The 21,004-nt window shown below is 45.9% G+C and overlaps 1 protein-coding gene across 1 annotated transcript in view; it reads left to right on the top strand.

The window, feature by feature from the left end:
- COL20A1 (collagen type XX alpha 1 chain) overlaps positions 1-21,004 on the top strand; it is a 145,240-nt gene that overhangs the window by 29,115 nt on the left and 95,121 nt on the right. Inside the window, exons 6-13 of the mRNA XM_079978869.1 lie at positions 408-596; positions 4,013-4,168; positions 5,939-6,058; positions 7,111-7,275; positions 10,370-10,534; positions 13,540-13,715; positions 15,113-15,242; positions 15,780-15,925. Coding sequence (XP_079834995.1) covers positions 408-596; positions 4,013-4,168; positions 5,939-6,058; positions 7,111-7,275; positions 10,370-10,534; positions 13,540-13,715; positions 15,113-15,242; positions 15,780-15,925 — 1,247 coding nt within the window. The remainder of the gene's footprint in view (positions 1-407; positions 597-4,012; positions 4,169-5,938; positions 6,059-7,110; positions 7,276-10,369; positions 10,535-13,539; positions 13,716-15,112; positions 15,243-15,779; positions 15,926-21,004) is intronic.

Raw genomic sequence — 21,004 nt, 5'->3', positions numbered from 1 at the left:
AGAATTGGATATTCGGCTGATATTTGGGGGAGAGGGTGGAAGGGAGGGGAGTCACATTCTCCTTGCTTTTTTACATTTTAGGGAGGCAGGCAGGCTATCTTGGAGAGGTGAGGCAAAACTCACCATTACCTATTTTACCCCATGAATGCTGGTGGCCATTTTGTTTTCCCCTTGGATTTTTTATTATTATTGTTATTGTTGTTATTATTTATGACTTTATGTCATGGCACAGCATCGTCAAGAGGTATTTCTGGAAAACAAAATGCCAGCAGCCAAGAGAAAGGCGTTTTTCTGCCACAATGTGCCCCAACTTCCCCTGAAAATCACTTCAAAACCGGCATGCCATCCAAAGATTGTCCGTTCCTGTGTGGGGATAACTCTTTTTCTCTTGATGCTTTGGGAAACAGGAAGGGAAGAGCCAGAGAAGAGGCGGCAAAAAGCCATTTCCAAAGGGGCGAGCGAATATTTGCCAAATGCCGAGCTGACTGTGATGTCAACGGCACCAACAACCCTGAAGACGACTCTGTCAAGCCTAGCAGAATTTGAAATGGACTATCTGGCCCGAGAGAAAACATCCAGAGAAAGCTCACGGAGAGGTGAGGTTTGTTTCCTAGGCTCCTGTTTTTTCAAGTGTAACTCTTATGTGTCTAGAGAACACCCAGCTCTAAAAGTCCTCATATGAGCTTTTGACATAAAATCGATGAGTCGTATGGGAGCTCAATGGTCACTTAGTCAACCCTCTGGCAATCTACTCATAGAATCATAGAATCATAGAGTTGGAAGAGACCACAAGGGCCATCGAGTCCAACCCCCTGCCAAGCAGGAAACACCATCAGAGCACTCCTGACATATGGTTGTCAAGCCTCTGCTTAAAGACCTCCAAAGAAGGAGACTCCACCACACTCCTTGGCAGCAAATTCCACTGTCGAACAGCTCTTACAGTCAGGAAGTTCTTCCTAATGTTTAGGTGGAATCTTTTTTCTTGTAGTTTGGAACCATTGCTCTGTGTCCGCTTCTCTGGAGCAGCAGAAAACAACCTTTCTCCCTCCTCTATGTGACATCCTTTTATATATTTGAACATGGCTATCATATCACCCCTTAACCTCCTCTTACTCCTACAGAATCCCTCCAAAGTCACATCATCCTGCATTGATGTTCTCCTGTGGTCCCCCTTACTGCATCCTGGGTAGCTGCAGTTTTAGTGAGCCCTGGGGTAGCTCAGTCGGTAGAGCACGAGACTCTTAATCTCAGGGTCGTGGGTTTGAGCCCCACGTTGGACAACGATTCCTGAATTGCGGGGGGTTGTATATATCATCCAAAGGCAGTTTGAAGTCAATATGGGACCTTGTGGTCCCATACAGTTCTAGGATCTATACTTTCAGCTCTTTTAGTAAGTGCACCTGGTATTCAGGAACATGCGTTAATCCCTTATTACCTGCCATACCTGGAAGAAAAAGCCAACCCGTCAACATGCAGGCTAGAGGGCGGATTAATGCACGTGGTTTGGAAGGCACAATCTGGAAAGAGTCTGGGTTTGATAAAGAGAAATCACCGAAATAATTTCAGTCCAAGGGGCTAAATGATAGTTAACATTGCACTAGGCAATCACGCAAACCTTGCTGGGATAAAGAGACAAAGAGCTGGATTAGAGCGGTGACGGAATTGACCTGACAGCACACACAAAAATCACATCACGGCAGATTCCCTAAGAGGTCTTTGTTTCAGGAGGTTGCCATATTGCCCCCGGCACACCGGTGGTCTACGCGCAATGCGAGCTGGTGCTTGATTAAGAGCAATCTGTCATCATTATTTGAATCTAATTTTCTGCTCTCCATTTGGGGGTGCGGATGCATTTCCACCTGTGATAAGCCATTTCATGAATGTCCCAGTCAAAGCCCCATGCCTAATCCCTAACTCCTCTTCCACATACCTGAAAGGCCGTACAGGGGGATGAGTAACCTGTGGTCCTCTAGATGTTGGTGGACCACAGATTAGGGCTGGGCGATATCTGGTTTTCAACATCATGATGTATCACCAGCTAAATTTCTGAACGTCTGAAATAAGGATGGAGCTATGTAGAAGCATTGAGTGGCTTCACGGTTTTTCCGACACTGTGATTTCTGCATAGCACCCATCCCATGATGCACAATATATTACCAGGTCAAAAATTATGAACTTGATATCACAATATGGACTTCAAACTGCCTTTGGATTATATATCAATATATCGCCCAGGTCTAATTCAGATCCCACCATCCATGGATCTTGGCCACACTGGGATGGAGCCAGGGCCAGATTTAGGTTTGATGAGGCCCTAAGCTACTGAAGGTAATGGGGCCCTTTATATGTCCAGCTGTCCTTTGTCAACAACAAATTGTCGCTGTTTTTTGCGTTGAATATATGCTATATGGTAATTTATGGACCTAATAAGTATCTAAAGCCATTTGCACATAACAAAATATGTATTTTATCAAAGTAATTGTTGAACTGAAATACAATTAAGAAGAAATATATTAATTGTGAAATACAATTAAGAAGAAGTATATTAATAGTGAAATAATTATTAAGCTCTAACTTAAAATGTTAGAATCTTGCTATAAAATGAAATAATAATAGGTGTAAATATATGATGCAAACTACTAATAATTTTAAAGAGCAGAATGTGGGCACCCTATATATAGAAATGAGCAAACCAATGATATTTTAGGGAACAGGCTAGCAGGCGGGGCCCATCACTTACATCATAGGAGCCTACACAACACAAAACTGTTGCTGTATGTAGGTTTTATTTTATTTGTTTTTTATCTTATATTTTGGAAATGTATATCCAGTTTTTCCCCCATTACATTTTTTGGGGCCCCCAAGAGAGTGGGGCCCTAAGCTATAGCTTGTTTTGCTTATACAGTGGTATCTCGGGTTAAGAACTTAATTCGTTCTGGAGGTCTGTTCTTAACCTGAAACTGTTCTTAACCTGAGGCACCACTTTAGCTAATAGGGCCTCCTGCTGCCACCACTGCCGCACAATTTCTGTTCTCATCCTGAAGCAAAGTTCTTAACCCGATGTACTATTTCTGGGTTAGCGGAGTCTGTAACCTGAAGCGTCTGTAACCTGAAGTGTCTGTAACCTGAGGTACCACTGTATGTAAATCCGGCACTGGGGGGAGTGAGTTGGACATCTAGAACCTACATGCTCCCTATTCATGCTCTACAGCAAAGGTTGGTGTGCCAGACATCACAGCACCTCTGTAGGTTCTTCCAGAGAAGAAGAAGAAGAGTTTGGATTTGATATCCTGCTTTATCACTACCCTAAGGTGTCTCAAGGGACGCGGGTGGTGCTGTGGCTTAAACCACAGAGCCTAGGACTTGCCGATCAGAAGGTCGGCGGTTCGAATCCCTGTGATGGGATGAACTCCCGTTGCTCGGTCCCTGCTCCTGCCCACCTAGCAGTTCGAAAACATGTCAAAGTGCAAGTAGATAAATAGGTACCACTCCAGCGGGAAGGTAAACAGCGTTTCCGTGCGCTGCTCTGGTTCACCAGAAGTGGCTTAGTCATGCTGGCCACATGACCCGGAAGCTGTACACCAGCTCCCTCGGCCAATAAAGTGAGATGAGCGCCACAACCCCAGAGTCGGCCACGACTGGACCTAATGGTCAGGGGTCCCTTTACCTTTACCAAGGTGTCTCAAAGCAGCTAACAATCTCCTTTCCCCTCCTCCCCCACAACAAACACTCTGCGAGGTGAGTGAGGCTGAGAGACTTCAGAGAAGTGTGACTGGCCCAAGGTCACCCAGCAGCTGCATGTGGAGGAGCGCGGAAGCGAACCCAGTTCACCAGATTACGAGTCCACCGCTCTTAATCACTACACCACACTGGCTCTCAGTGGATAGGTTTTGGGTTGCTACTCTTCCTGCGAAGGTTAACTACACATGGAGTTGCAGGTTCTTTTCATTCTCATATTTAAATGAGAAGCACATCTATGCACCCCCTTTCTCAACCCGCCCTCTCACCACAGTTTCTCACTTTCATTGCGACACCTCTGCAATGACCGACATCGTCCTGCTCGTCGACGGATCCTGGAGCATCGGGAGAAACAACTTCGGGCTCATCCGAGGATTCCTGGCTGGTTTGGTCGCACCTTTCAACATCGCTCAGGACAAGATAAGAGTGGGTGAGGAGCCGCTGTGTGCAGGCAGGGAACTTTTTCATAGCGGGACAGTTAGGGGCAGAGGGGCCAGCTTGCGAGAGCGAGGGGGGACGTCATGCGTGTGAGCATCTCACCTCCCTTCCTATGCCAGGCAGAAGCCTCCTGGGCCTTGGGAAGGAGGCATCAAGGAAACATTTAGGGTTCTGACCTAGTTCCCCTAGTCCACTAACCACACACCACTGGTGAGGAGCTTTTACTCTGCCAAGTATCCCAGTTCAGAGACAATGCAAAACATTGAAGGCAGCCCTGTTTAGGGAAGCTTTTAATGTTTGATGTAGTAAAAGTATTTTAATATTTTTGGGGGAAGCCGCCCAGAGTGGCTGGGGAATCCGAGCCAGATGGGCGGGGTATAAATAATAAATTATTATTATTATTATTATTATTATTATTATTATTATTATTACATCCTTTTTCTATGGGAATCAGGGCTACCTAATGGTTAGCTGAACCAAAGCCTTTTTTATCTTTCTTGTTTCCAAAAAAAATAATAATTAAAAAAACGTTATTGCAGAAAATATGGTCATATTCAAATATAGAACATAGCCACAAAATTAAAAGTTAGATAAAATATTGGTAATACAAGCCATAGTAGGGAAACCTGTCCATTTCAATGTCTCGTTTTTCCAGCTTTAGATTCACTTCCTACATTTTTGCATCTGTTTGCTTTTTAAAGTTTTAATTCTCAGCATTTCAGTGCATATTCCTCCTGGCACATATGTTCTGGCAAGCAACTCTCCCAATATAATGCATTTTTGTATGCTGTTTTCACTCATAAATGTATTTTTGTACACTTTTTTTTGTGGGGGAGGCTTGGAAACCTCTATCACAAAATTTTGAGAGGTGCAAATTTTGAAGGATGGAATTTTGGTTCACCGAAGTTCAAATGAGATAGGTTCACATTGAAATGCAAAACCAAACCGAATTCCTTCCTTGTTCCCAAGTCACAGGGTGTTAAAAATACATAGAAATATCAAAGTGAAGGGAAAAGGACAAAAAATGAAGGCCTACAGACTTAATTTGTAGTGCACTCTGATGCATGTCAACTTAACGTAAGACCTGATACAAAACATCTAGCATCTGAAATATAAAATTGAGCAGCAACTTCTAGATACAGATAGCTTGTCATAATGTCTTATTGGAAATGAACTTGCAAACAGCTACTCTAGCTGATTTTAATTTTAAAAACTGTTTTAAATAGTTGATTCTATCTGTTTTTTACCAATAATTTTATTGTTTTATTATTTTTGTAAACCACATTGAGGTTTTTTGTCTAGGTTTTTTTTAACAATTAGGGAGTATATAAAATTTTATGAAATAAATGAATAAAATAATAGTGTTCTGTGCAAAAATATGATTAACTGATTGCTCAGCCTGCTCATCAAACTACAGTTACTAGAATTCTATGAATGCAGACATGGCATTTGTTCATATAGCAGTTTTGGACCCAACAAAAAATAGAGATGGAGACACTTCAGTCTATACTAGGCTTTAAACCTAGAAACTTCACATACTTTTTCTTGTTCCTCTCTGTAATACCTCTATGATAGGGGTCGATGTTGCTCCTGTCTTGCAAATGATGAGCTAGAAGTCACAGACGGGGGCTTCCCAAGGCCACCTGGAGAAACCACAACAATTTTCCATCTTTTACAACTAAAGCCAGAATCCTGTCTCCACTGCGCCCCCTGCAGGCTTGTTCTCTGACCACTTCCTGTTGGCTTCCTTGTCCCCTTCCAGCCTTATCCCAGTACAGCAGTGACCCGCGTACAGAATGGGACCTGAATACATACTCCACCCGGGATGAGGTATTAGAGGCCCTGAGGAGCTTGCAGTATAAAGGAGGCAACACATTCACAGGTAAAGCCCGCTGCTTCTCTGGGTCAGGTAGAGCGGCCGGTTAGGCATCAACAGAAAAAGAAAAGAGGATTTGCATCATACCCTCCCCACCCTAAAAAAGGATATGCATAATATTTGCATATTGCAATTTATGTGTATTGACACAGATTTGGAAATAATTCACTGGGGAACATTTTTTTTCTCATCATTTCTGTTGCATGAGATTTTTCAACCGTTCTTATGCGTTCTTTCAATGCTGATTTCAAATGTTTACACATTTTTCTCTACTTGAAGAAGCCATGGTCCGATCTGAAAAATACAAATATTTAGGTTACAAAACTATAAAAAATAAAGAAAAATTAAGTTTGCAAAACAATAATTACCATGTGGTTAGGGTAGATCAACGTGTCAGTGTCAGAAATTGAAAGACAACTATAGCACGTACACGAAAATCGATTTCAGATTTGAAATCAGCATTGAAAGAACATATAAGAACAGTTGAAAAATCTCATGCAACAGGAAATGAAAAAAAAAAAGTATTCCCCTAGGGAATACATTTTTTTGCATAACTCCACCTATACATAGATATACATGTCATTTTCAATGCTATACATGTCATGTTCAGTGCTATATAAGTCACTTACATTTATACTCATATTGTACTACTTTGGCTACGTGTTTAATAAAATATTGAATTCTTGCATTGTGAAAAACAAAAGATTATGGTGAAAAGTGAAAAACATGAATTGCAAAAAAACCCCTAGAGCTTACAGAACAAAACCAACTTCAGATATGAAATCAGCACGTCGAAATTAGGTTAGAACAACTGCCAATGCAACAAAAAATTTGTTTCCCAGTGTTATTGTAACATAAACAGAAATACAGTGCATTGCACCATAGTGGGCAAGATGTCACTCACAGCTCCATGATAAGATGGAGAGCACATGAAGGGAGAAATTGAGTGTTGCTCAGTATGGCACTTCCAGTTTTTGCTTGCCTCCTCTAAGCTTTTGTTTAACCATGTCAGTCCCCCCAACCCAAACCTTCTGCCTTTCATCTTTTCTCTTTCCAAGGACTGGCGCTGACGCATGTCCTGGAACAGAACCTGAGGCCCGAAGCTGGTGCGCGGCCAGAAGCCCCCAAGCTGATCATTCTCTTGACTGATGGCAAATCTCAGGATGATGCCAGTCCGTCCGCCCAGACATTGAAGGATATGGGAATAGAGATATTTGCTGTTGGTGAGTTCATGTCTCCGTGGGCTTCTGATTTGTTTTATTCCAAGTGTTGGTGCTGACCTTTAAGGGCTTTTTAGGGCTTTAAAGGTCAGCACCAACACTTTGAATTGTGCTCGGAAACGTACTGGGAGCCAGTGTAGGTCTTTCAAGACCAGTGTTATATGGTCTTGGCGGCCGCTCCCAGTCACCAGTCTAGCTGCCGCATTCTGGATTAATTGCAGTTTCTGGGTCACCTTCAAAGGTAGCCCCACGTAGAGCGCATTGCAGTAGTCCAAGCGAGAGATAACCAGAGCATGCACCACTCTGGCGAGACAGTCCGCGGGCAGGTAGGGTCTCAGCCTGCGTACCAGATGGAGCTGATAAACAGCTGCCCTGGACACAAAAGACTCTTCGCCAGACCCTCTGTTGCCATCTCATACTGACAGCACCTTAGTATGCCTGCTCACCATTAGCCATTACATTACAGGGCCCTGTGCATGTAAGCGAAACACACACAAGGGGGGAGCCCGCCGCAATACAGCTTCCTGCCCAACAGCTGTTGAGTGGGGTAGCGCAGCAGCAGTGAGAGCTCCCATTTTGGAGGGCGCCATTCTGGAGCCCTTAGAGCAGGCATCCCCAAATTCAACCCTCCAGATGTTCTGGGACTACAATTCCCATCATCCACTGGTCCTGTTAGCTAGGGATGATGGGAGTTGTAGTCCCAAAACATCTGGAGGGCTGAGTTTGGGGATGCCTGCCTTAGAGTATTCTTTTCTAGACTTTTCTCATCCTCTTCGGGCTCTGGACAGGGTCTCCCCATAAACCACGAGGACTTTCGAGCTCTCTTCCACCATTTTAGGTTAGAAAAAATTGAATTATTTATTTCCTGGCTCTGCACATATACAAAGTCATGTGCGAGTCAGTTCTGCGTAAGTGGGGGGAATGCCAGTATACATTTTTGGGTGTTCCAGGCACTTTTCATACAGTGTATTCTTATACTCACCATGGCCCTGTAAGTATTATCAGTAACATAGTGTAGGTCAGGGTTTCCCAAACTCAGGTCTCCAGCTGTTTTTGGACTGCTCTTTCCATCATCCCTGATAACTGGTTCTGCTAGCTTGTGTGATGGCCTGGGATTCGGACTCAGAGGCTGAACCTGAGGGATCCCAGCCTGCACAGGATTCCCCGCCTCCGGGGGGCCACTAGGGGGCGCATTGGAAGATGGCCGACAATACCATCTCTCCGACCCACACGGGGTAATTAAGAGGCTGTTATGGGAGTAGGCAGCCTCCCTTGTTGCCCCAAGGAAATGGGGAACACTGCCCTTGCCTGCTGTGCCCATAAATCACCCCCTAATTCAAAAGAAGGGGGTGAGGGCCCTAGGCAGAATGCCCTCGTGTGGACATCGGCTCTCCTGGATGCTGTTTCTGATCGCGCACTAGTTGCAGCAATTTGGAATAATTAATTACAAAAGAAGCAAATGCACATATTTCAAGTGAAGAAGGGGAGTGAAGTCTGCTAATTTAAGTGACCTCTGCGAAAGAAGACGGCGGGCTGGAGAAACAGGAATATTTTACGATGAAGATACACCAAAGGCGGGGTATGTTGACAATGGGGCTGAATGGGGGGGGGACCTTTTTTACTTTCCTTCTATGTGATTTACAAGAACCCCTCCTCATTAGAACCGTCGGTTGAACTGACCCAAGCAGGATGATTAAGGTCTGTGTGGAGATAAACTTTAACCAAAAGTATGCTTTATGGAGACCGAGAAGCAATAAGAGCTTTTGGGAATGGCGCAGCAATTAATTCGGAGTCGCCATCTTGCCAAAGGATTTATAGCCGGGAAGAAGAACGGATTTGTTTTCAGACTGTATTCCTAGTGAATCTCCTCAGAGGTTTTGAGAAAGGAGGCAGATTGGTGAAGATTAATGACGCTAAGACTGTTTTGATGTATGGAAGTGATGTTATATGGAAAACGTCTGGATATGGCTACTGGATTAAAAAAAAAAAAAAAATCCATGCAGGATTACAAACTGTTCTAACCAGCTTGCGGAGACTATCAGAGGTCACAAAGAGAAAGGAAAAATATATGAAAATAACAAGAGATGTGGAAAAATAATAAGAAAGGACTGGATAGTACTGTGAACATCATAAGGTTAGAATTGTGGACATTAAAACAGCAGTAAGAAGTAAGAAGTTGATTGGATCCCTTCGGAACTTGAAATATGGGTACCCCCAACAAAAATTTAAAATTCGGCTGTGTAATTTGGAATTTATGTAATTTGATTTGATTTGATGTGATTGGTCGGTTAATAAAAATTATTCTTTAAAAAAAAAAAAAAAAGGATTCCCCGCCTCCAGAACCAGCTGAGCCAGGGCTGGGGCATGAACCTGAAGGGTCCTCACCTGTGCTGGATCCTCAGGTGCAGGCTCCAGCTGAGTCTGCTCTGGCTCCTGAGGTGATGGAGGACCCATTGCCTGCAGATGCTCCACTCTCAGCCCTGTCAGGGGAAGCTGAGGTTGCCTCTGCGTCTGGTAACCCTCCAGCCTCTCCTGAGCTGCAGAGGCTCAGGGCAGAGAGGCGGAGGGAACTAAGTTCCCGCAGGAGGAGTGCTCGCCTCCAGGCCAGGAGAGGCGAGTCACCTGTGGACCGGGGCCACCCTTTGCCTCGGGGCAGATAAAAGCCCCCAGTCGCAAGTTGTGGGAGCAATGTTGTTGGTAGCCGGTTCCAGCCTGCAGCCTGTCCTGCCGGATCTCCTGACCTCACCCGACTCCCTGCCTTGGACCCAGCTTCAGCTTTGACAGACGGCCTCAATACTGCTCCCTTGACCTCGGACTGGACCCAGACCTTGCCTCACGGTTAACCCACGGGACCAGCACAGCTAGGGATGATGGAAGTCGTAGTCCAGCAACAGTTTAGGAAACCCTGTTGTAGATGGAGGGAAGGCTCAGAGAGAGTGTTGTGCCAAAGGTCGGCTAGGTGAGTTTGTGGCAGAGAAACCATTTGATGCAGGACGTCTCAATTTATGACTCTTACTGCTCAGCTGTCAAGTCATTTGTCCACCTGGTACCTACTTAATTTGCACATGGGACTCAGAGGTTTACTTCGATTTCCTAGGGGTGAAAAATGCAGACGAGGCAGAGTTGCGCCATGTGGCCTCCGAACCTTTGGAACTGACGGTGTACAATGTGCTGGATTTTCCTCTGCTCAGCTCTCTGGCCGGCCGGCTCACCCGGGTCTTGTGTTCCCGGATCAAGGAGATGAATAAGGAAGAGAACACAGGTGATGTGAACACCACTTCCTTGTTGGGTTTCACGTCTTCTAAGGGAGACTCCACACCGTCAGTGTTTTGTGGGACAGATTCAAGCACATATCCGGAAATCTAAGGTAAAGGGGACCCCTGGCCATTAGGTCCAGTCGTGACCGACTCTGGGGTTGAGGCGCTCATCTCGCTTTATTGGCCAAGGGAGCCGGCGTACAGCTTCCGGGTCATGTGGCCAGCATGACTAAGCTGCTTATGGCAAACCAGAGCAGCGCACGGAAACGCCGTTTACCTTCCTGCAGGAGCGGTGCCTATTTATCTACTTGCACTTTGACGTGCTTTTTAACTGCTAGGTTGGCAGGAGCAGGGACCGAGCAACGGGCGCTCACCCCGTCGCGGGGATTCGAACCGCCGACCTTCTGATTGGCAGGCCCTAGGCTCTGTGTAAATCTAGTTTTGTGCAATTAAAACAGATTCACAGGCCCTGTCACCCTAGCACAGCAACTCCACTTTAAAAAGGAAGCAGACTTTTTAAAGGAAATTTAAATCAGACAGGGATATGCATTGAAAAGTGTGGGGGTGGACACAGGGCTAATAGAAAGACATGTAAACGCCTTGCAAGCAAACAAGGGTGAATGCAGGATGGATGTTCATTCACCCTTCAAACAAATAAGAACAAATGCTCAATATTGACTGGTTGGTTGATTGAGATTTCTGACTTGCCCTTTACCATAAGGTCCTAGGGTGGGTTGCAACAGTAAAATATACCATTATAAAACAAGTGAAGACCAGTTATAATCTAATTTGGTGGGAACAAATTGGAATGAATGCTTAATTGTCTGGAGGAACCCTTAGACAATTCTTTCTTACAAAACCTTCTCTGCTTGAAGTTCCTCCATGAGAGTCTACCACCCTTCTAGGCCATTGGTTCCATTGCGTGGCAAGTTCCCGCCTCCCCCTGGTGGAAATAAAGACACATGACACCAGCATTTTAGGTTAATGGAATAAAATTGGCCGCAACTTTATTGGTTACAGGTAATGAGCGGTATTGGCTCAGGCATTGGTCCTAACGACTATCCGGCTTCAGCCTGTCTGCTTGAAGCCCGGGAAGGGTTAACCATCAGTAGGGAGAGTCCTGCTGCTGCACATCAACTAGGAGCTCCCCCGGGGTCACCGCTCGGGGGCGTGCCTTAGGCCCTCACCTCCATAGGCTTTGGACAGGGCCACGCCCCCCGGAATCCTTTATCGGACTACCCTTCAATATGTGGGGCAGGTGATGGAGCTATCTCCCCTCTTCCATCTACAGAGCAATACCAATGCTTAACCGCCAATACCAAGAAAGTTGTGACGATTTGCTACGAGGTAGGCAAAAACCAGGGGACGCAGGTGGCGCTGTGGGTTAAAGCCTCAGCGCCTAGGACTTGCCGATCGAAAGGTCGGCGGTTCGAATCCCTGCGGCGGGGTGCGCTCCCGCTGCTCGGTCCCAGCGCCTGCCAACCTAGCAGTTCGAAAGCACCTCTGGGTGCAAGTAGATAAATAGGGACCGCTTACTGGCGGGAAGGTAAACGGCGTTTCCGTGTGCGGCTCTGGCTCACCAGAGCAGCGATGTCACGCTGGCCACGTGACCCGGAAGTGTCTCCGGACAGCGCTGGCCCCTGGCCTCTTAAGTGAGATGGGCGCACAACCCCAGAGTCTGTCAAGACTGGCCCGTACGGGCAGGGGTACCTTTACCTTTACCTTTAGGCAAAAACCAAGTGGCTGGTGCCAATTTGCCAAGTGGAAAAAATTCCTACCAGGCCCCCCAACGGCGACCAACTGAGGTCCATAACAATGTCAGAAAGAAAACCTAAAGGGCGGGAGGGTGGGAAACCGGAGCAGCTGAAGCGGCCAAAATAGGGAGATCCCCGGCCATGCCAGTGCTAAATATCTCAAGCCACGCCCCCCAGACCAGCCAATTGGCTGCCCAGGGGATGACGCGGCCGGGGATTGCCTCAATCGCACGGAGGCTGAGAGCCAGCCCCTGCGCACATGGAGGGGGCGTGAAGCCCGCAACCCCATCTCCCCTCAAGCTCGGAAGTGGCTTTGTCAAACCGCTTTCACCGTTTGGAAGTTACTTCTAATTTTCAACCAGAACCTACCCTCTTGTAACTTCAAATCAAGTCCTGTGCTCTGGAACGGCAAATAATCTTTGACCTTGTCTATATGGTGACATCTTTCCTTGTCTATAGGGACGCAGGTGGCGCTGTGGGTTAAAGCCTCAGCGCCTAGGACTTGCCGATCGAAAGGTCGGCGGTTCGAATCCCTGCGGCGGGGTGCGCTCCCGCTGCTCGGTCCCAGCGCCTGCCAACCTAGCAGTTCGAAAGCACCTCCAGGTGCAAGTAGATAAATAGGGACCGCTTACCAGCGGGAAGGTAAACGGCGTTTCCGTGTGCGGCTCTGGCTCGCCAGAGCAGCGATGTCACATGGGCCACGTGACCCAGAAGTGTCTCCGGACAGCGCTGGCCCCTGGCCTCTTAAGTGAGATGGGCGCACAACCCCAGAGTCTGTCAAGACTGGCCCGTACGGGCAGGGGTACCTTTACCTTTACCTTTATATGGTGACTCCTTCAGGTATGTGAAGAGTGTTGCCATGCCTTCTGTCCTCCAGGTGAAACATGAATCTATCTTACAACTCCAACCTGCTTATGACACTGCACAACCATGATGGAAACCTATAGCTTTCCAGATGTTGCTGGACTCCATCTCCCATCAGCCCCATCCAGCAAGGGTCAAGGATGATGTGATTTGTAGTCCAGCAACACCTGGAGGGCCAAAGGTTCTCCTCCATTGCAATATAAGGTCCCCTTTCCCTTTTTAATCTCAGAACAGTCTCTTGAGTTGCATTAGGTTGAGAGGTATTTACTGGCCCACAGTTTTGGCCAACAACCTTCATGTCCATGTGAGGACTTCAGATCAGATCTCTCTACTCCAAATCCAGAGCTCTTTTTGCTACATCACATAATAAGAAATGGTTGCCAAATTTGCAGGTGATGACCTTCTCAAAGCCATACTGGTGAATACTGGAGCCCACCTGAGCCCAACCAATCTTGCTATAAAGGAGGTAACATCCAGAAGTATACGCCTCATCTGGAACCCCCCTGTGATACCACCTAAAAAATATAGGGTGGTCTATTACCCCTCTAGGGGTGGGATTCCCAAAGAGGTAAGTGGTCCTGTCTTTGATATCTTAAACTTAGTTGGATCCACCAGGTGGGCACTAGCAATGGCACATTCCTAACAGTCCAAATCAGAGAAGAACTCCTGGGACTGTACTGCTTGCCTCTGACTGAAGGCAAGCAATATGAGTTGCTAGGAATGGGCAAATATGTCCGTTTTCTTTGCTTTCAGTTTCTCATCTTTCCAATCTTAAGTTCAGTCCTCCACATTTCCACATCAGTTAGTGATTTCAGGGGGTGTGGAATCCTGGTGAAAATTTGTGTGCGTGGATTTCATTTTTGCGTGAATTTCTTCTGCTCTGCACATTTTTATATGGATTTTTTTTTTGTCAGATGTGCACATTTCCCCAATGACATTTCCGCAAATAGAATGCATTTTTTGGTACGCGATTTTCACTAATATATGTATTCTTAACTTAGCATATGCATTTTTGTACATTACTTGACTGGAGAATTGTACTACAAAATTCAGAGTCACACAAATTTCTGAGGATTGCAGTGTTTTTGTGCTCACATTGCTCTGTAAAGTGTGAACTTGGTAAGCTGGCCTTTAAATGTGAATAGAATTGAGTTTCTGAGACCTTTGGGTATAGGGCGGTACAGAAATAAAAATAACTAACTAACTAACTATTATTATTATTATTATTATTATTATTATTATTATTATTTCTCCATCCTTATGAGCTGCTGAGGTTTGTATGCCAAACTAGGCTCTGGCAATATCAGTAGTGGGGACCACCCTATGATCCATTTGTGTATGCTATTTTCACTCATGTGCATATTTAGGCACATTCCCCTCTAACATATGCATTTTTGTAAACACTGGTTGGAAAAGTGCATCACAAAATTCAGAGGCATGTGAATTTCAGAGGGCAATTGCATTTCAGTTTATGTATTGATTTCAAATGTACAAATTAGGTAGTTTCTCATTGAAATGCAAACAAAATCAGATTTTTTAAATAAAATAAACTTATTTATTTGGTTTTTCAGATTAAAATTTTACACATATCCAACATACAACATAGAAACAAGATTCCACAGTATCTCCTGGACTTTCCTCCTCCCCTTTGTGGGTCCTATTGTTAATCATTTCCTCCTGCATCTTTTATAATAAGCCAAATCTTTTGCCTCTCCGTTGTGTCCAAAATTCACCATTAAACTACAAGTGTTATTCCAACCCTACTAACGATTTTGACTGTTTACAGTGGTTTTTAAGATTAATTTTCCCCATTCCTTATTAAAATTTTGGTCTTCCTGATTTCTGCCATTTTGGCATTATCCATTGACTTGATCTGCCATTCTCCTCTGGTAGGGACTTCATCTTCTTTCAAACAAAATCAGGTTCCATGACCATCCTCAGTGCAACTTCTGTGTATATTTTTAGGTTGTTTTAGATGGGGCAGCCTCGGCCGTGCAGCTCCTCAACTTGACATCCCACACAGAATATCTGGTTTCAGTGTTTCCTATTTATGAGAACGCAGTTGGAGATGGACTCAGAGGCATCACCTCAACATGTAAGCCAGGAATTGATTGACTGGTCTTCGATTTAATTGTGTCCCAGCTGCTACTTTGATAGCCATGCCCCTTATACTGAGGTTACCAGATTTTTTTTCAATGAATCCAGGGTCACTTTTCAACTTCAGTGAATCTTGTCAGGAGACTGATTTGTAAATCTGGGGACTGTCCCCAGGAAACAGGGACATCTGGTAACTTTACCTTATACCAGCCAGAAGGTCTTGCTCTGAGATCATGGCTCAGATGATCTTTCTCCTATCTTTGAAGCAGACATTCATGGCTAATAAAAGACCTCTATCTGATAAAGAGAATATTTAATTAAAAAATTGCTTAATATTCTTAGCCTTGAAATATTTTAAGCCTGTTATTTAGGTATTTAATCTGCATAATTTGTAGACTGTGCAGATACGTGTGTTTATTTTCAGAGCAACGTAGCGTGTCGTTTTGCCTGGCAAATGTTCACATTTGGCAGCAGCTTTGGGTGAGGAAACGTACTTCCCTTTGATAATTTCTCTTTTAATGTTTCGGCCCCATAGCGCCTCTCTCTGCCCCTGGGTCCCTCAGAGCTTCTGAAATCAGCCACAACAGCATACGACTGAGCTGGGAGCCAGCAGATGGAGCTAGCCAGTATCTGGTTCTTTGCTCCTCAGCACCCAATGGAGCAGAAGATGGTACCAAAGAGGTAAAGGATATTGGTTTTGACTGTAATCACGATGGTGGGTTTGGGTTTTTTTGAGGGGGAGGCATTTAAATGCACAGAGATAAGATGCATCCCCTATACAAAGCAAAGTGAGATTTTGATGTCGGGATCACCCCTGAGTCAAGAGGTGAGTTTTACTCAGGCTCCTGAATGTGAGTTCTGTTAGTGCCTGCCTAATACAGTGGTACCTTGGGTTACATACGCTTCAGGTTACAGACTCCGCTAACGCAGAAATATTACCTCAGGTTAAGAATTTTGCTTTAGGATGAGAACAGAAATTGTGCTCCGGTGGTGCGGCAGCAGCAGGAGGCCCCATTAGCTAAAGTGGTGCTTTGGGTTAAGAACAGTTTCAGGTTCAGAACGGACCTCCGGAACGAATTAAGTACTTAACCCGAGGTACCACAAGAATAAGAATAAGAATAAGAATAAGAATAAGAATAAGAATAAGAATAAGAATAACAATTTATTTATACCCTGCCCATTGGGCTGGGTTCCCCCAGCCACTCTGGGCAGCTTCTAGCAAAATATTTAAATACAATAATTCATCAAACATTAAAAACTTCCCTAAACAGGGCTGCCTTCAAATGTCTTCTAAAAGTCAGATAGCTGTTTATCTCTTTGACATCTGATGAGAGGGTATTCCACAGGGTGGGCATCACTACTGAGAAGGCCCTCTGCCTGGTTCCCTGTAACTTCGCTTCTTGCGGTGAGGGAACTGCCAGAAGGCCCTCAGAGATGGACCTCAGACTGAACAATGGGGGTGGAGATGCTCCTTTAGGTATACTGGGCCAAGGCCGTTTAGGACTTTAAAAGTCAGCACCAACACTTTGAATTGTGCCCAGAAACGTACTGGAAGCCAATCTAGGTCTTTCAGGACTGGTGTTTTGTGGTCTCGGCAGCCACTCCCAGTCACCAGTCTAGCTGCCACATTCTGGATTAGTTGTATTTTCTGGGTCACCTTCAAAGGTAGCCCCACGTAGAGCGCATTGCAGTAGTCCAAGCAGGAGATAACCAGAACATGCACCACTCTGGTGAGACAGTCTGTGGGCAGGTAGATGGAGCTGGTAGACAGCTGTCTTGAACACAGAATTGACCTGCGCCTCCATGGACAGCTGTGAGTCTAAAACGAGTCCCAGGCTGCGTACCTGGTCCTTCAGAGGCACAGTTCCCCTATTCAGGACCAGGATGTTCATTGGGAGCACATTCCAAAGGAGAGATGCCACCACACTAAAAGCCCTGGTCTTAGTGGACATAAGACAAGCCATGCAGAACTCCTAGGAGTGTCTCTCCCAAGGATCAAAGTGACCAGGCAGAGTGTGTGCAATGCAATAGGGAAAGGTAGAATTTGATCCCCAAACTCCAGTTAGGAAACAACAACAACAACTAAAAAACCAATAAAAAGAGCATAGAGTCATAGAACTGCAGAGTGGGATGGGACCAGTTGGCTGGAGTGTGGTGCTCACAATGCCAAGGTTACATAGAATCACAGAATTGTAGAGTTGGAAAAGACCTTAAGGTCCAACCCCCTGCAAAGGCGGGAATTTTTTGCCCAATGTGGGGCTTGAACCCAGGACCCTGATATTAAGAGTCTCATGCTCTACCTATTGAGCTATCCCAGGTTATGGGTTTGATCCCCATATGGGGATCTGCGTATTGCAGGGGGCTGGACTCAATGATCCTCAGGGTCCCTTCCAAATCTACAATTCCATGATTGTATCATGGAATTGCAGGACTAGAACTCATGACCTTGAGATTCAGAATCTCTCTCTCTCTTTTTTTTTAACATGATTTTTATTAAGTTTTCCATGTTTCATTACATTTTCATATTGTAACTCCATAACTTAAGACATTGCTTACATAAAGCATTGACCTCCTTCCCTCCCTCTAACTGACTTCCACACAACTTTACCAATTTCTTCCCATTTCTATTATCACCTTTTTACCTTATATCTATCTTTTAGCATTCACCTTCTTATATGTAAACCAGCTCCTTATTTTCACATTACCAAACATTACAACTCAAACCAACAAACGTTTTCAACTGCTTACATTTTTATTTAATTTAAAATATAAACTTGCTCCAGTCCTTTTGAAACAGTTCATCACGCCGATTCCAGATCTTCGCCGTCAGCTTTGCCAACTCCACGTACTCGACCATCTTTATCTGCCAGTCTTCCAGCCTAGGATGTTCTTGCTGCTTCCATTTCTGGGCCAGGAGTATTCTTGCAGCCATTGTGGCATACATAAACAAATTCACATCTTTCTTTTGAATTTCCTCATCAATTAGCCCCAACAGAAAAGCCTCTGGTTTTTTTTACTGAAATTGTACTTAAATACATTTTTCAATTCAAACTGCAGCGACTGAGCTACTTCAGCAGCTACATAAGACTCTGAAGCACAGGGCTGCATGTTCGAGCCACGTTGGGTCAAAGATTCCTGCACTGCAGCGGGTTGCACTAGAGGAGCCCTGTGGTCTTTTCCAACCCTACAATTCTATGATTCTAACCCCCCAAAAAACTTTGGGAATCCACTGGCAGAAATCATGTGTGGTGCTTATGTAGTTCTGCCAGATGGGCTGAAGGTGGCAGCAGACTCACTGTAATGAACATTCGGGAGCGTTAAAATGCAGAAAGGAAAGAAAGGCTTTCCTCCATACTCCAGTTTGCAGGCAGATGTGCCCAGGTAATCAGGGACCCTCCTGCATCCCTTGTTTAAGGGCTCGCTTTTATTAACACTCCCAAACCCTCCTCTCCTCCTGTTTTTTTCCGCACACTGTGAAATGTTTTGCATCACAAAGGCAGGGAGCCTCTCTCTGGCCAGCTGTTCCCCTTTGCTGTGACTCTTTGTTCTTCTGTTGGGGCCTTGTTTGCTTGAGGCTGAGAACTTTGCCTGCTCCGATGAATGCTCCTGGGAGAGCTCGCTCTTCCGTATGTTTCACACTCAGGTGCTTTGAAAAGCTTTCCCCTGCCCATTGCAAGAGTCAAATGCCTGAAAATATATTTCCGGTGCTTGCTAACGACCCACAACCCTTAGGAGTGTCAGTGGGAGGCATTGCAAAGGTCATTGCAAAGTACAAGGAATGCCATCAATGGCTGGAAATATCCTGGCACTAAGGATAAGTTGAATTCAGGTGTGAAGACGGCATGATTAAACTGCTCTCCCATTCAGAAGCTAAGGAGGTCAGGTTAGATTTTTTTGTTGGTTTGTTTTGGCTTTCACTTTTCTCCCCACCTTTGATCCCCAGCACCTGGAAATCAGGCAAACTGCCTTGACAATTGAGGTAAAAAATAGCCCTTGTGGCTAATAGCTAAAAAGGTAAAGGGACCTCTGACCATTAGGTCCAGTCATGGCCGACTCTGGGGTTGTGGCGCTCATCTCACTTTACTGGCCAGGGGAGCTGACGTTTGTCCGCAGACAGTTTTTCCGGGTCATGTGGCCCGCATGACTAAGCTGCTTCTGGAGAACCAGAGCAGCGCACGGAAACGCTGTTTACCTTCCCGCCAGAGCGGTACCTGGGCGATGGGCTTCGTGGGGTGGTGAATGCTTCCCTCCATGAGGGAGCCTTCCCAGACCCGCTGAAAGAGGCGGTTATTAAACCGCTTCTTAAAAAACCATCTTTAGATGCGGCCACGATGGCCAATTATCGCCCAGTCTCAAATCTTCCATTCTTGGGCAAGGTGATTGAGCGAGTGGTTGCTGAACAACTCCAGGCATGCCTGGAAGAAGCGGAACATTTGGATCCCTTCCAGTCGGGATTCAGGCCTCATCATGGGACTGAAACTGCCTTGGTCGCACTGGTTGATGATCTCCGGTGGGCTAGGGACAAAGGTGAGAGCTGTTTCCTAGTTCTGCTGGATCTCTCAGCGGCGTTTGATACCATCGACCATAACATCCTTCTGGACCGTCTTGAGGGGCTGGGAGCTGGGGGCACTGTCATACAGTGGTTCCGCTCCTTCCTCCTGGGCCATGTTCAGAAAGTGGTGGTGGGGGATGAGTGTTCAGACCCCTGGGCTCTCACTTGTGGGGTGCCTCAGGGTTCTGTCCTCTCCCCCATGCTTTTCAACATTTACATGCAGCCACTGGGAGAGATCATCAGGAGGTTTGGGCTGGGTGTTCATCAGTATGCGGATGATACCCAACTCTACCTCTCTTTTAAATCTGAACCAGTGAAGGCGGTGAAGGTCCTGTGCGAGTGTCTGAAGGCGGTTGGGTGATGGATGGCAGCTAACAGATTGAGGTTGAATCCTGACAAGACAGAAGTACTGTTTTTGGGGGGCAGGAGGCGGGCAGGTGGGGAGGATTCCCTGGTCCTGAATGGGGTAACTGTGCCCCTGAAGGACCAGGTGCGCAGCCTGGGAGTCATTTTGGACTCACAGCTGTCCATGGAGGCACAGGTTAAATCTGTATCCAGGGCAGCTGTTTACCAGCTCCATCTGGTACGTAGGCTGAGACCCTATCTGCCTGCAGACTGTCTCGCCAGAGTGGTGCATGCTCTGGTTATCTCCCGCTTGGACTACTGCAATGCGCTCTACGTGGGGCTACCTTTGAAGGTGACCCAGAAACTACAACTAATCCAGAACGCAGCAGCTAGACTGGTGACTGGGAGCGGCCGCCGAGACCATATAACACCGGTCTTGAAAGACCTACATTGGCTCCCAGTACATTTCCGAGCACAATTCAAAGTGTTGGTGCTGACCTTTAAAGCCCTAAACGGCCTCAGTCCAGTATATCTGAAGGAGCGTCTCCTCCCCCATCGTTCTGCCCGGACACTGAGGTCCAGCTCCGAGGGCTTTCTGGCGGTTCCCTCACTGCGAGAGGCCAAGTTACAGGGAACCAGGCAGAGGGCCTTCTCGGTAGTGGCGCCCGCCCTGTGCAACCCCCTCCAATCAGATGTCAAAGAAATAAACAACTACCTGACATTCAGAAGACATCTGAAGGCAGCCCTGTTCTGGGAAGTTTTTAATATGTGACATTTTAGTGTATTTTCCTTCTTTTTTGGAAGCCGCCCAGAGTGGCTGGAGAAACCCAGCCAGATGGGCGGGGTACAAATAATAATAATAA

Source organism: Podarcis cretensis (assembly GCF_951804945.1).
Source record: "Podarcis cretensis genome assembly, chromosome: 6".
NCBI lineage: Eukaryota > Metazoa > Chordata > Lepidosauria > Squamata > Lacertidae > Podarcis > Podarcis cretensis.
The sequence above is the reverse complement of the archived record's forward strand: the minus strand, read 5'-3'. Positions and strand labels throughout refer to the sequence as shown.